The following is a 16,184-nucleotide window of genomic DNA, read 5'->3' as shown; positions in this document are numbered from 1 at the left end:
GGCCCGAGCTGCTTTGGGTGCCACCCCGCTGTGAACATGCTTCATCCTCATCCTCCTCCACCTCCTCCTTTTCCTCGTCCTCCTCGTCCTCCAGTAGTGGGCCCTGTCTGGCCACATTTGTACCTGGCCTCTGCTGTTGCAAAAAACCTCCCTCTGAGTCACTTCGAAGAGACTGGCCTGAAAGTGCTAAAAATGACCCCTCTTCCTCCTGGGCCACCTCCTCATCCGTCATCGCCCTAAGTGTTTTCTCAAGGAGACATAGAAGTGGTATTGTAACGCTGATAACGGCGTCATCGCCACTGGCCATGTTGGTGGAGTACTCGAAACAGCGCAACTGGGCACACAGGTCTCGCATGGAGGCCCAGTCATTGGTGGTGAAGTGGTGCTGTTCCGCAGTGCGACGGACCCGTGCGTGCTGCAGCTGAAACTCCACTATGGCCTGCTGCTGCTCGCACAGTCTGTCCAGCATGTGCAAGGTGGAGTTCCACCTGGTGGGCACGTCGCATATGAGGCGGTGAGCGGGAAGGCCGAAGTTACGCTGTAGCGCAGACAGGCGAGCAGCGGCAGGGTGTGAACGCCGGAAGCGCGAACAGACGGCCCGCACTTTATGCAGCAGCTCTGACATGTCGGGGTAGTTGCGAATGAACTTCTGCACCACCAAATTCAGCACATGCGCCAGGCAAGGGATGTGCATCAAACCGGCTAGTCACAGAGCTGCAACGAGATTTCGCCCATTATCGCACACCACCAGGCCGGGCTTGAGGCTCACCAGCAGCAACGATTCGTCGGTCTGTTGTTCTATACCCCGCCACAACTCCTGTGCGGTGTGGGGCCTGTCCCCCAAACATATGAGTTTCAGAACGGCCTGCCTGACGTTTACCCCGGGCTGTGCTGAAGTTGGTGGTGAAGGTGTGTGGCTGACTGGATGAGCAGGTGGAAGAAGAGGAGGAGGAAGCTGACTAGGTGGAGGAGGAGACAGGATGCAAAGAATGTTGCCCTGCGATCCTTGGCGGCGGAAGGACGTGCGCCAAACAGCTCTCCGCCTGGGGCCCAGCCGCCACTACAGGGAGTGCAGAATTATTAGGCAAATGAGTATTTTGACCACATCATCCTCTCTATGCATGTTGTCTTACTCCAAGCTGTATAGGCTCGAAAGCCTACTACCAATTAAGCATATTAGGTGATGTGCATCTCTGTAATGAGAAGGGGTGTGGTCTAATGACATCAACACCCTATATCAGGTGTGCATAATTATTAGGCAACTTCCTTTCCTTGGGCAAAATGGGTCAAAAGAAGGACTTGACAGGCTCAGAAAAGTCAAAAATAGTGAGATATCTTGCAGAGGGATGCAGCACTCTTAAAATTGCAAAGATTCTGAAGCGTGATCATCGAAGAATCAAGCGTTTCATTCAAAATAGTCAACAGGGTCGCAAGAAGCGTGTGGAAAAACCAAGGCGCAAAATAACTGCCCATGAACTGAGAAAAGTCAAGCGTGCAGCTGCCAAGATGCCACTTGCCACCAGTTTGGCAAAGACGGCTGAAAGACGACCATCACTGAACAAGACACACAAGCTGAAACGTCAAGACTGGGCCAAGAAATATCTCAAGACTGATTTTTCTAAGGTTTTATGGACTGATGAAATGAGAGTGAGTCTTGATGGGCCAGATGGATGGGCCCGTGGCTGGATTGGTAAAGGGCAGAGAGCTCCAGTCCGACTCAGACGCCAGCAAGGTGGAGGTGGAGTACTGGTTTGGGCTGGTATCATCAAAGATGAGCTTGTGGGGCCTTTTCGGGTTGAGGATGGAGTCAAGCTCAACTCCCAGTCCTACTGCCAGTTTCTGGAAGACACCTTCTTCAAGCAGTGGTACAGGAAGAAGTCTGCATCCTTCAAGAAAAACATGATTTTCATGCAGGACAATGCTCCATCACACGCGTCCAAGTACTCCACAGCGTGGCTGGCAAGAAAGGGTATAAAAGAAGAAAATCTAATGACATGGCCTCCTTGTTCACCTGATCTGAACCCCATTGAGAACCTGTGGTCCATCATCAAATGTGAGATTTACAAGGAGGGAAAACAGTACACCTCTCTGAACAGTGTCTGGGAGGCTGTGGTTGCTGCTGCACGCAATGTTGATGGTGAACAGATCAAAACACTGACAGAATCCATGGATGGCAGGCTTTTGAGTGTCCTTGCAAAGAAAGGTGGCTATATTGGTCACTGATTTGTTTTTGTTTTGTTTTTGAATGTCAGAAATGTATATTTGTGAATGTTGAGATGTTATATTGGTTTCACTGGTAAAAATAAATAATTGAAATGGGTATATATCTGTTTTTTTTTAAGTTGCCTAATAATTATGCACAGTAATAGTCACCTGCACACACAGATATCCCCCTAAAATAGCTAAAACTAAAAACAAACTAAAAACTACTTCCAAAAATATTCAGCTTTGATATTAATGAGTTTTTTGGGTTCATTGAGAACACGGTTGTTGTTCAATAATAAAATTAATCCTCAAAAATACAACTTGCCTAATAATTCTGCACTCCCTGTATATGTGTGAATCACAGAGGGGTGCGATATACTTATAATATACTTTTATAATGAGTCAAACACACATAGATCTATATAGTGATCACCTGAAAGTCAGAGGCCTAGGGGCTGGGGGCTTACTAGGACCATTTTTATATAGGGTAAGGTTCCGGGTGGGGTCGCTCTTTTCAGGGCGGGTGGTCTGTGTTTGGGCCATCAGGGCCAGGATAGCACCCCCCTGTAGGGCAATATCAGGGACAGTTCTTTGTCCACCCTGTCCTTCAATACCACATCATCATCTAGCCCAGGGATAGAGGTTTTTTGCTTTCCCTCCGGGATTCATGGATGTGCACTGGAACCCCCCAGATTGTGGTAGGACATATGGTTTCTGATTTGGTGCCGCCGAGCACTTGTTATTGCCGACCACATCTATGCTTTTTGTTTAACTTTAATAATTTAATTTATTTTCATTTTGAGGGATATCTTTTCCATTCACACGTCCGCAAAATGGGTCCGCATCCGTTCCGCAATTTTGCGTAACAGGTGCAGACCCATTCATTTTCAATGGGTCCGGAATGTGCTGTCCGCATCCGCATTTGCGGATTCGCACTTCCGCATCTGTGCTTCCGTTTCGCAAAAAAATAGAACATGTCCTATTCTTGTCCGTAATTGCAGACAAGATTAGGCATTTTCTATTAAAGTGCCGGCGATGTACGGTCCGCAAATTGCGGAATGCACATTGCCGGTGTCCGTGTTTTGTGGATACGCAAAACACTTACGGACGTGTGAATGGACCCTCATAGTAACATTATTAAAGGTTACAGTTTATCTTTATGTATATTCTAATAAATTGCCTTCCTTGTACAATGTTATAATATACTTTCTATGTTAGACAGTATATTATAGTGCATTTGTATTGTGCGGCAGGTGTGTGCCGTTCTGCTGCGATACTGCAGGTATATAGAGGGACAAGCGTTATTGGAACAAATCATTTCTACTGGTGTGATATACCAGTCACCCCCCAAAAAACTGATTGAAGCGCGGTGTTATATACCAATATACTTTCTTTATAGTGCATTTGGGTACTGTATAGTGCATTTGCGCGTACGTGAAAATTATACTGCCGATATTTCGCATTGAAAAAATTTATGAATGGATATCGCAAATTCGAATAATACATCTGGTATGTCACTGTCCATGTTGTGGGACTATTTGTGCACTTCTAGTAATAATTTCTTGGCTCCAAAACTGAGCTAAAGGTTTTTCAGGTTCGCCTGCCATTAAAATTAATGGGAACCGCCGCGAACTTGCGGTTTGCGAACATTTGATCGCGTTTGCGCACCGTCCCAGCAGATGTTCGTCCATCACTAGTGAGGAACCTAAGACATCTGTGTGGTAAACTCTGCAGAGACGAGATGTAGCGGAAAGAAGTTATCATGGTGGTCTGGGACAAATGGAGAAGATGAGAAAAGATAAATTAGAGGAGGAGACATCACTCGATGTAAGACATATGTGATGCTGACTTTTCCTGGCTTGAACGGGTTGGATTGAGAATTTGCCACAGGAAGGAGGGGCTCCATTTCAGTGAAGAAGATGCACATGTTCAGTTCATTTTTCACCTGCCACCAGCTGCAGCAAAAGAACATAATCCCTGAGAAAGGACACATCCCCTGACCTGTCAGTTTGAAATAAATCTGGCAGAGCAATTGGTGCAAAAAATGTGGAAATCTCTGGATCCATGTCAGGTACAGGGCTGCTTCTAGTTTTGATAGAGATTGTCATGTCCTATATGATGTCTGATTTTCATTTACTACATCAATCTTGGGATAATGCCTTTAAGCGTCTATACGTATGGGGGAGTTGGGAGGCAGCCTAGGGAGCGGTTGGCTGTCCGCTTTCTAAATTGTATGGACATTAGGCCCCATTCACACGACCGTATTTTTGGGCCACCTCTGATCATTTTTTCAGATCGGAAGCGGACCCATACATTTCAATGGGTCCGTGAAAAAATGTGTGCTGTCCGCATCCGTATGTCTGTTCTGCAAAAAAGATAGAAAATGTCCTATTCTTGTCTGTTTTGAGGACAAGAATAGGGATTGTTACAATGGATCTGCAAAAAAAAAAAAAGATGCGACATGGACGTCACACGAACATTATCCGTATTTTTTGCGGACTTCAAAATACATACAGTGAATGCACTCTTAGTCTGGAAGGTGGGGGTGGGGGGGACACTAAAGTACCTAGGGTAGCAAGAGGGGTGAGTGACAACACCCAAAACAAAACACTTCTGCACCACGATTTGGCTGGTAAAGCCACAATACAGTCACTATTAGCACTTAAAGTCTTTTTAGTGACCTCAGTGGGACACAGGTGCACACTGTTCAGTCACAATAGAGACACATTCGTGCTCAGTAGGACACAGAGATATGATCCTGTTTGTGATGCCAAAAGCAATTCAGCAGGCAGCCCGCAGGGGCAGAGCCGTGAATAGGATAGGAATAATAGTGGCTGCCCTCAGTCTGGGGCTCCCTGGGGCCATGCAGTAGTGAATAGAGAATGCACTCTTCCTTCCCTAGGAGAACACCCTGGGTGCCCTAGATGGTGAAGGGTACAAAGTGGAAGGGCCAGTGAAAGGTTAATGGAGTCTGAGGTCTGATGAGAATTGGGGGGGGGGGGGTCTGCTCTGAGGTCTGAAAGTTTGAGTGTCTGATTGGGGGTCTAATACAGATTGGGAGTCTTATCTGAAGTCTGAAAAAGATTGAGGGGTCTTATTTGGAGGTCTGATTAAGATTTGGGGTCTAATATATGGTCTGATGAAGAGTGGGGTTCTGATCTATGGTCTGATGAAGATTGGGAGTCTGATCTGAGGTCTGATGAAGATTGGGAGTCTGATCTGAGGTCTGATGAAGACTGGAGGTCTGATCTGAGGTCTGATGAAGATTGGGAGTCTGATCTGAGGTCTGATGAAGACTGGAGGTCTGATCTGAGGTATGATAAGGATTGGAGGTTTGAAGATTGGAGTTTTGGTCACTGCACTAACCACAGCCCATAACGTTATTAGCCCCTAGACCCACCTTGGACCATGTTAGTTTTCTTTTGCACGTTGAGTATATTACGTCAGTTCTATCATAAACTATTGTAGGACGTGAGAAATGCAACAATTATTTCCTATTGCCTTGAATAGGAGTCATTGAACATACACAGATGTGTCCACCCTGAATTTAGTAAAGAACTCTCAAGGCTGCAATTCACATCACAACCACTGGGTGGCCACATATAACCTTGTATAGCGTAGACATCTTGTGATAGAGTATCGGGAAATCATACATTTGTGAACATTTCGAACTTTATGGAGCCAAAAGGAATAGTAAGGAAACGCACATTTTGCATATATTAAACAAATAAAGAAAAGGTAGACAAGCTGCAAAATATATTGACCAGAGGTCCCCAACCTGAATGCTTCTTTTTCATTTCATGGGTAGTCATGCTGTGAATGTCATATAATAAGCACCGTGTCTCAAACTTCACATCAAATAAATTAAATTAGAGAAGACGGTTGATTTAACTTTTATTAAATTTTTAACCTTTAAAGAGAGATTTTTTAACTGATGACCTATCCGCTTGATGGGTCATCAATATCACTTCGGTGGGGCTGAGCTGCGCCTAGGCCATGTGACCAATGAACGTGACAGTACATGGTCTAGACTAAGCTATAAGAAATCCAGAGGATAGGTCATCAGTCAAAAAATTGCAGAAAAACCCTTTAATAGGTGTGGCATCTTTAGTCTTTGACTGCAACTTCCTTTTCTCGTCTCTTCCTCTTTTCACATGGGAAACTGCTATATACATAGAAGAAGCATCCTGAAGATCTCAGATTAATGTTTGTATGTTGTCCAGATTGTCTTCCATCATCTGCCATGAGACTTTCCATCCTGCTCTTCTGTTTCTTCCATGGTAAGATAAGAAGCCGGGGACTTCCCATTATATACATGACGGGGGATGATGAACTAGACTTAGAGGGGTTGTAGGGGATGAGAAAACAGGACCTGTCTGCCCCCTTCCCTTCAGTGACTACGTTATCTCACATATGTTTAGTCCTGAGAACTTCTGGAGAAAAGGCAGAGACGTCCAAAGACTGTAATAAGATTTGCATAAATAGTCTCAGCGATAGATTGGGGGGAAGCTGCCAGAAGAGCAGCTGAACGTATGGAGTCCAATATTCTGTGCTGATTTATTTCCTATCTTTATAAAAGTCCCATCTGATCTTCTGAAAAAGAACTCCAAACCTCCTGCATAGACATAAGTGAAGATTTATTAGGAGGAGAAGTCTGTGTTGCTGCAAATTGACCAAATTTATCAATGTTATTTAATAAATTTGGTGCATCTATAACCCTTTAAGGACACGACCAAGCTTGGTAGTTAAGCACATGGAGAGTTCTTTAGGTTTTTTTTAAATCTTTTTTTTTGAGGGATGGGTTGTATTTTTTTATGCTATTATTTTTGGTAGTTTTTGTGAGAAAGAATAGAGCGATTCTGTCATTTTTTTGTTTTTGTTTTTACGTATTGATGTTGTTCGGTATAAGTGACATGATAAATATATTCTGCAGATCAGTACGATTACACCAATAAATATTTTTAATTTACAGAACATTTTTTAGGCTTTTCAACTTTTACACAATCAAACATTTTTTTCCCAGAGCTTTCAATCTGTCGCAGCATTCAAAGACCCCGAGCATTTTTCCTTTTCCAGAGTTGTGTCGGGACTTTATTTTTAGTAGGCAAATTTTAGTTTGAGGTGCAAACAACTTTTTGATGGCTTTTTATTGCATTTTTGTGAGGTGAAATCAATAAAAAACAGCAATGTTGGAAATTTTTGTTTTATTTTTTGCACTTCTCACTGTAAGGGATATGGGTATGTTCTTTATTTTTATGTTCTTTTTTATTTTTTTATATTTTTTAATATATGAACTTGATTCCAAGCAAAAAAAAATATGAACTTTTGTTATTTCAACAGATTTTTTTTTTTAAGTTGCTTCCCCCCCTCTATGTAAAACTAAGGAACTTGAACATGCAATCCTCTGATTGTTCATACACTGCTCAAAAAAATAAAGGGAACACAAAAATAACACATCCTAGATCTGAATTAATTAAATATTCTTCTGAAATACTTTGTTCTTTACATAGTTGAATGTGCTGACAACAAAATCACACAAAAATTAAAAAATGGAAATCCAATTTTTGAACCCATGGAGGTCTGGATTTGGAGTCACACTCAAAATTAAAGTGGAAAAACACACTACAGGCTGATCCAACTTTGATGTAATGTCCTTAAAACAAGTCAAAATGAGGCTCAGTAGTGTGTGTGGCCTCCACGTGCCTGTATGACCTCCCTACAACGCCTGTGCATGCTCCTGATGAGGTGGCGGACGGTCTCCTGAGGGATCTCCTCCCAGACCTGGACTAAAGCATCTGCCAACTTCTGGACAGTCTGTGGTGCAACGTGACGTTGGTGGATAGAGCGAGACATGATGTCCCAGATGTGCTCAATTGGATTTAGGTCTGGGGAACGGGCGGACCAATCCATAGCATCAATGCCTTCGTCTTGCAGGAACTGCTGACACACTCCAGCCACATGAGGTCTAGCATTGTCTTGCATTAGGGGGAACCCAGGGCCAACCGCACCAGCTTATGGTCTCACAAGGGGTCTGAGGATCTCATCTCGGTACCTAATGGCAGTCAGGCTACCTCTGGCAAGCACATGGAGGGCTGTGCGGCCCTCCAAAGAAATGCCACCCCACACCATTACTGACCCAATGCCAAATCGGTCATGCTGGAGGATGTTGCAGGCATCAGAACGTTCTCCACGGCGTCTCAAGACTCTGTCACATGTGCTCAGTGTGAACCTGCTTTCATCTGTGAAGACCACAGGGCGCCAGTGGCGAATTTGCCAATCTTGGTGTTCTCTGGCAAATGCCAAACGTCCTGCACGGTGTTGGGCTGTAAGCACAACCCCCATCTGTGGACGTCGGGCCCTCATATCACCCTCATGGAGTCTGTTTCTGACCGTTTGAGCAGACACATGCACATTTGTGGCCTGCTGGAGGTCATTTTGCAGGGCTCTGGCAGTGCTCCTCCTGTTCCTCCTTGCACAAAGGCGGAGGTAGCGGTCCTGCTGCTGGGTTGTTGCCCTCCTACGGCCTCCTTCACGTCTCCTGATGTACTGGCCTGTCTCCTGGTAGCGCCTCCATGCTCTGGACACTACGCTGACAGACACAGCAAACCTTCTTGCCACAGCTCGCATTGATGTGCCATCCTGGATAAGCTGCACTACCTGAGCCACTTGTGTGGGTTGTAGACTCCGTCTCATGCTACCACTAGAGTGAAAGCACCGCCAGCATTCAAAAGTGACCAAAACATCAGCCAGGAAGCATAGGAACTGAGAAGTGGTCTGTGGTCACCACCTGCAGAACCACTCTTTTATTGGGGGTGTCTTGCTAATTGCCTATAATTTCCACCTGTTGTCTATCCCATTTGCACAACAGCATGTGAAATTGATTGTCACTCAGTGTTGCTTCCTAAGTGGACAGTTTGATTTCACAGAAGTGTGATTGACTTGGAGTTACATTGTGTTGTTTAAGTGTTCCCTTTATTTTTTTGAGCAGTGTACTAAACACTAGAATAACTGCATCACAGTCTATTATTCCAGACTTTGTAATAACTAATAGACAAAAGCAGGGCCAAATAGGCATTCTTACATGGCAGGCTAGGGGCCTGACTGCATAGCAATCCCTCGGCACCCCCTGATTGCATTGCCAATAGGGTGAGAGAGTGAACCCCCTCTCTAAGTACATTCCACTGTCACCACTGACAAGAACATCTATGGGGATAAACTGGATCTCAGTTAGCTCTGATCCTGGCAGTGAGAGCAGGGTGTCGGCTGCATAATACCACTGGCACCCACTAGCTATGGTGCAGCACCAACTGTACCTTAGTGATGGTTGACGTTCTGCAAGTTTCTCCCATCTACACTCAGGATCTCAGCCAGGGTGACCATTGAGTTCTTGGTTACCTCTCTTATCGAGGCCCTTCTCCCCAGATTGCTTAGTTTTGTGGGACAGCCAGATCTTGCATGTTCTAAACGTCTTCTATTTAAGAATAATGGAGGCCACTATGCTCTTGGGAACTTTCAGTGAAGAAGACATTTTTGTACCCTTCTCGAGGTCTCTATGCCTCCACACAATCCTGTCAATCCTGCTCTGATATACATTGTCTGCTGTGAGACCTTATATAGACAGGGCCGTGTCTTTCCAAATCATGTCCAATCACCTGAATTTACTTCAGGTGGACCTCAATAGAGGCATATAAACATCTGAAATATGATCAAGAGAAATGGGATACTCCCAGAACTAAATGTCAAATGTCACAGCAAAGGGTCTGAACACTTAAAGAGGACCTTTCACCAGAATAAAACATCTAAACTAACTATACAGACGTGTAGAGCGGCGCCCAGGGATCCCCCTGCACTTACTGTTATACCTGGGCACCGCTCCGTTCGCCCGGTATAGCCTCCGGTATCTTCATAGTTAGGCTCCACCCAGGGGAACCTGCCGGCATCTCTTTCTCCTATGCTGTAGCGCTGGCCAATCACAGCGCTCAGCTCATAGCCTGAGAGTTTTTTTTTTCTCTCAGGCTATGAGCTGAGCGCTGCGATTGGCCAGCGCTACAGCATAGGAGAAAGAGACGCTGTCAGGTTCCCCTGGGTGGAGCCGAACATATGAAGATACCGGAGGCTATACCGGGAGAACGGAGTGGCTCCCAGGTATAACAGTAAGTGCAGGGGGATCCCTGGGCGCCGCTCTACACGTCTGTATAGTTAGTTTAGATGTTTTATTCTGGTGAAAGGTCCTCTTTAAGTCTAAGCTATATTTGAGTTTTTCCTTAAGACATTTGCAAATGTTTCTAACATTCTGTTAAAACAGAAGTTGGGTAAACTGAATTATATGGCTAGGCTGTAGATTATTTAACAACAGGTGAAACTCCAAAAATTTGAATATCGTACAAAAGTCAATTTATTTCAGTAATACAAATTAAAAGGAATTGCATTAATGCAGCTTAAAATTAGAATTTTGTGAAAATGTTCAATATTCTAGACTCAAAGTGTCGCACTCTAGTCAGCTAATTAATCCATACCCCCCGAGCAAAGGGGACCTCAAAATTGAGACTTTGGGTTTTCATAAGCCATAAACTATAATCATCCAAATTATAACAAATAAAGGCTTGAAATATCTCGTTTTGCCTGTAATGAGTCTCATATATTAGTTTCACCTTTTAAGTTGCATTACTGAAATAAATGAACTTCGCACAATATTCTAATTTTTCAAGTTTCACCTGTATTTGAAGGCCACCATTCATATGCACGTAACTGCTAATAATCAGTTCTTCAGCTTTGGGTATTAATAATCTGCATTTGGGCGTACATACTACACTACTGACTAAGTTTTAGGGTGTTGTGACTGCTGTGTGGGACCTATTAGGAGATTCTAATAATAAAAGGTGATGACACCCTAAAGGAATGTAAAGGGAGGGGTTGCCTACTCCTAACAATAATTTTAATATTTAGATCCCTCTATCACCACACATCTAAAACTAGATGTTGGGAATGAACCTAATTTTTTGGGGTAGGGTATTCCAGAGAACCGGTTCAGCTCGGGAGAAGTCTTGGAGATGGGAGTGAGAGGTTCAAATTAAGGTTCCCATTAGTTCATTAGCTAAACATAGAGTACAGGTAGGGTGGTAGATATAGGGGTTGCAGAACTCTGGAGAGCTTTGTGGATAAGAATGAGGACTTTAAATTGAATCCTATACTGTATGAGGAACCAGTGCAATCGCTGTTACAAGAGTAGCAGTTAGACAGATAAATGAGCCTGGCTGCAGCGTTCCGAATAGATTGGAGAGGGGAGAGTCTGGTGAGGGGGAGACCAATTAGTAATGAGTTACAGTGATCAAGATGGGAATAGATCAGAGCAACAATGAGAGTTTTTTGTTTCCACAGTAAGAAAGTGGCGGATTCTAGATATGTTTTTGAGGTGCAGGCGATATGAGTGGGCAAGAGGTAGAATATAGCGGGTGAAGGAGAGATCAGTGTCAAACATAACAGCAAGACAGTGGACATGCTGCCTAGGCATGATGGTAGTGCCACACACTGAGAGGGAGATTTCAGTTTTAGGTACGTTAGTAGATGGAGAAAACACAAGTAATTAAGTTTTGAAAGATTCCGTTTCAGATAGACAGACGGCATGATGTTACAAGCAGCGGGCAGACAGTCACTGGTATTCTGTAGTAAAGCTGGGGTGAGGTCATGAGATGAGATGATATAATTGGTTGACATCAGCATAGAGATAGTACTAAAAGCAAATTTTATGATAATCTCTCTAATAAGCGCTGTGTAAAGAGAAAAGAGGAGAGGACCTAGGACTTAGCCCTGGGGAACTCCAACAGGGAATACACACAAAACACTGCCAGAGATATAAGTAGAGAACCAGGAGAGAGTGGTGTCCTTAAGACCAATTTATTGAAGCATGCCTAGTAGGAGATGGTGGTCTACAGTGTCAAATGCTGAAGAGAAATCCAGAAGTATGAGCAGAGAGTAGTCACCATTGTACCTAGCTGTCAGGTAGTCATTTTTTCACTTTGGTAAGCCTATGAGGGTATTCTGGATATTCTGATTTAGCTTCAGGGTTGCCAACATTCTCTTTACATTTTTCTGGACAACTGAAATAAAAAATCATGGACAGCCAAAAGTTTTTACCGACATACACCCTACCCCTTTTTAGAGACCACGTCCTAATTCCACACCCTCAAAATGCCCTAAACATAATTCCCTTCAATCAAAAACAACCTAGAATTAAAAGGGTTTTCCAAGATGTTTTTTTAACTGATGAACTATGCTCTGGATTAGTGATGATCGAAGTGAGCTTCGGATCCTACATCCGAAGTTGCCTCGCTCAAAACTTTGGTTTAATACTGTACGGAAATCTGTCTAGGATCTGAAGCTCGCTTCGATCATGTCAGGGACCAGAGTGGGGGAAACCCTCATCCGTGCGATGTTATGAAATCAGGTAGCTGCTAGGCCAGGACCACAGGATCAGGGAGCAGGTCACCTCCTATCGCGTCCCTAATACTGACCCTGACTCCTAACTGTATGAGCCAACCCAGATGGTAGGAGGGCTCATACTCTGTAACCTAGGGTCCCTACTATCCCTCAGGAAAAGCCCTGTGCAAGGAGCAGGGTAAGACGACCTGTTCCTCCAAGACACAGACAAACAGGAGTCTCACTGGCCAAGCTGAAAGGAAGGGGAAACATATACAGACATATGGATATGGCAGGTGAACTACACCAGTTCCAAACCTACCTGCCACAGCCTCGCTGACTGGAACCCATGCACCAGTACTGCTGTCCACACAAACACTAAGGACACAGCACACACCACAAAACACACAGGACATCCATAGCTGCAATAAACATAGAAAGGATAACAACATCAACTAAACATCATGCATAACTTTTATGACCACAAGGGTGGCCCTCACTGGACAGATGGTAAATGAACCAGGAGGATGACCCCAGCATAAAGCATGGCAGGAGTACCCCTCAGACTTCTGGCTTCCAGCAGGAGCTAAATAGCCCAAGCTGCCACACCCACACACACACACACCAGGAAAGGAGTTAACCCTTCCATCACCAGACAAGGTAAGTGTCACTTAAAGGAGAAGTGTACACAGAACAAACTCCCTAACACCAAACATAGAAAGTGAACACTTAAAATCACACGTTGCCAGAGGCAACCGCATGCCGTGACAGCGAGCCGCCTAGCCACCAGCTCCAGCTGCTACACTGCCAACAACCACACGTGAGGCAACAAACCCAGAGCCCTCACCTGTGGTTGACAACATAGAACAAACCACTGACAAGTGCATGCGACCAAAGAGTCACGACCATAACCATGGTCGTGACAGATCATCACTACTCTGGATAGGTCATCAATATGTGATAGTTGGAGCCGGACAACCAGAACCCCGCCGATCAGCTGTTTTGAGAAGGTAGTGGCCCTCCCAGGACTGTCGCTGCCTTCTCTGTGCTTACCGAGCACAGCTCCGTACAATGTATAGCGGCTTTGCTTGGTATTGCAGCTCAGCCCTTTTCACTTGAATGGGGCTGAGCTGCTCCTAGGCCACGCGATCTATTAAAATGTCATCACTGGCCTAGGAAAATCAGAGAGAAGGTCGCAGCACTAACAAGCGCGCCGATGCCTTTTCAAACAGCTGATCGGCGGGGGTCTCGGGTGTTCGGACCCCCACCAATCAGATATCGATGATCTATCCAGAGGATAGCTCATCAGTTATAAAGTCTTGGAGAACCCCTTTAAAGGGGTTGTTCAGTAGTTAAAAATAAAATATAGCAGCAACATATTGGAAAAATTCTCTGCTGTTACATCCACCCTAGTATGAGTGCTTTGATGCAGCAGTGATGATGTATATGACGTGCTGGATTTTCTGACATCATTGCTGTGGTCATCTGAACTCAGACTGAAAGGGATATAATGGGCAAGTGTGCACATCTATCACAGTTTGGGTGATGTGCACACTGATGTTCTGGGGTATGGCATGTGACCACTGCAGTCAATCACTCTCCTTAGCATTAGACCACTAACAGGCGATTGGATGTAGTGGTATCATGCTATTTACCGGCAAGTCCCTGCTACAGTTTGTAAACAAGCAGCCGCAAGAGGAAATGGACCAGAGTTGCAGAGAATGGCCCTGAAGAAAAGGTTGAGTATTGCATCCACAATGCATATGTGCCAAATTGTTGATCCAACCAACCCCCCCCCCAAGTATTAAAGACATAGTTGAATGGACATCACATTCACCACTACCAAACATACAGGAGAATAAAGCAACACATACCTCGTACATCCAGTGATGTTTCCACTGATGTTTAGTAGACATTCTTTTTCCTCATCTTCTCTATTCAGCCCAGACCGCCATGACAAATTCTTTGAGCCAAATCTTCTCTCTGCAGAGTTTATCACACAGACATTTTAAGTTCCTTCCTCCTCCATTTTTCCGGACTGTTTGTAAATTTGCGAACGGTTGGCAACCTTGTTCTGCTGCTTTTCAATGGAAAATGTTAGAAATGGTCAATGTCACGTACCGAGAACCAGACCGGCCCACCACGTCACGTGACAAGGGTTGCCCAATCCTTTCAGGCCGATTCATCTCACGCCCTCACGCTCTGTTACGCCCTGCACCAGGTCGTAACTCGAGCATAAATTGCCACCTGAAGCCTGCAAGCACACCCACGCAATAACACTAAACTTTTGCTGCCACCACCTGCCCGTTACAAGGTCGACAAGACACCCCTGAGTGTTCCACTTGCAAGCAGACACACACATGACAGGAGGCCTCACGGAGAAAACAACATACAGCCAAAGACCGGACACACATTCTTCATGGAGCTAACAGGTTCTTAAGGTTACAAGACAAACCATCAAACTTTTAGGTTTAATGTATGAAAAATGGACAGCACTTGGTTACAAAAAATGATTAGCAAGAGACATACATGGCAAACAATTGTAAAATAAAAAGGAGAAAACATAGAAAGTTCTGATACTTAGCAGTTGCGTGGTAAAAGTCCTTTCCTCCCAGCAGTGGCGTAGCGTGGGTTGCCAGCACCCGGGGCGAGCCATGTATTGCGCCCCCATTATACACTCACCTAAAGAATTATTAGGAACACCATACTAATACGGTGTTGGACCCCCTTTTGCCTTCAGAACTGCCTTAATTCTACGTGGCATTGATTCCACAAGGTGCTTATAGAATTCTTTAGAAATGTTGGCCCATATTGATAGGATAGCATCTTGCAGTTGATGGAGATTTGAGGGATGCACATCCAGGGCACGAAGCTCCCGTTCCACCACATCCCAAAGATGCTCTATTGGGTTGAGATCTGGTGACTGTGGGGGCCATTTTAGTACAGTGAACTCATTGTCATGTTCAAGAAACCAATTTGAAATGATTCGAGCTTTGTGACATGGTGCATTATCCTGCTGGAAGTAGCCATCAGAGGATGGATACATGTTCTCATTCCGCCCATTCTGCCCACCCCCCATGCTACACCACTGCCTCCCAGAAGATTTGGGCACAGTAATGGTGCACAAACCAATTTGATTGGATCTCCCACTTTGTGACACCCAAATATGCAGGGATTACATTTGTATGTCTTTCCTTTCCAGGGGCAGCCCTGAGGGGGATTCTCCCTCACACCTCTGACTCAGCCCCTCTGGGCTGGGCTTCATTACACATGCAGCCTGGCCCCCTGGCCATCTAGGGAACAGGTATGAAAATATCCAAAAGATATTTTCCCAGTGGCCCTGGTGAAGATGCAGGCCCCAGCCCTTCTTCATAATTCATATCTTACCGTTCCGAGTCCTAGCATATCAAATGCGACATGTCCAGGACGCTCAGGTGAGATCCTTTTTTTAAGAAGATGAAGGCAAGTAGATACGCCATGTCTGGTGTCCATGTGATGCCCCCACCATACCAGAGGTGATGAGCTGGATTCTGGGGACATCCGCACCCTCCTGAACAAGTTAT

At 44.8% G+C, this 16,184-nt stretch overlaps 1 protein-coding gene across 2 annotated transcripts in view; it reads left to right on the top strand.

Moving 5' to 3' along the window:
* Positions 1 to 6,392: 6,392 nt before the first annotated feature.
* LOC120986557 overlaps positions 6,393 to 16,184 on the top strand; it is a 43,210-nt gene continuing 33,418 nt past the window's right edge. For both annotated transcript variants that reach the window (XM_040415196.1, XM_040415197.1), the window contains exon 1: positions 6,393 to 6,485. In XM_040415196.1, coding sequence (XP_040271130.1) covers positions 6,410 to 6,485 — 76 coding nt within the window. In that variant the 5' untranslated portion in view covers positions 6,393 to 6,409. The remainder of the gene's footprint in view (positions 6,486 to 16,184) is intronic.

Source organism: Bufo bufo, chromosome 1 (genome assembly GCF_905171765.1).
Source record: "Bufo bufo chromosome 1, aBufBuf1.1, whole genome shotgun sequence".
In the NCBI taxonomy this organism is placed as follows: Eukaryota; Metazoa; Chordata; class Amphibia; order Anura; family Bufonidae; genus Bufo; species Bufo bufo.
Note: the sequence above shows the minus strand (reverse complement) of the source record. Positions and strands in the feature narration are given on the sequence as shown.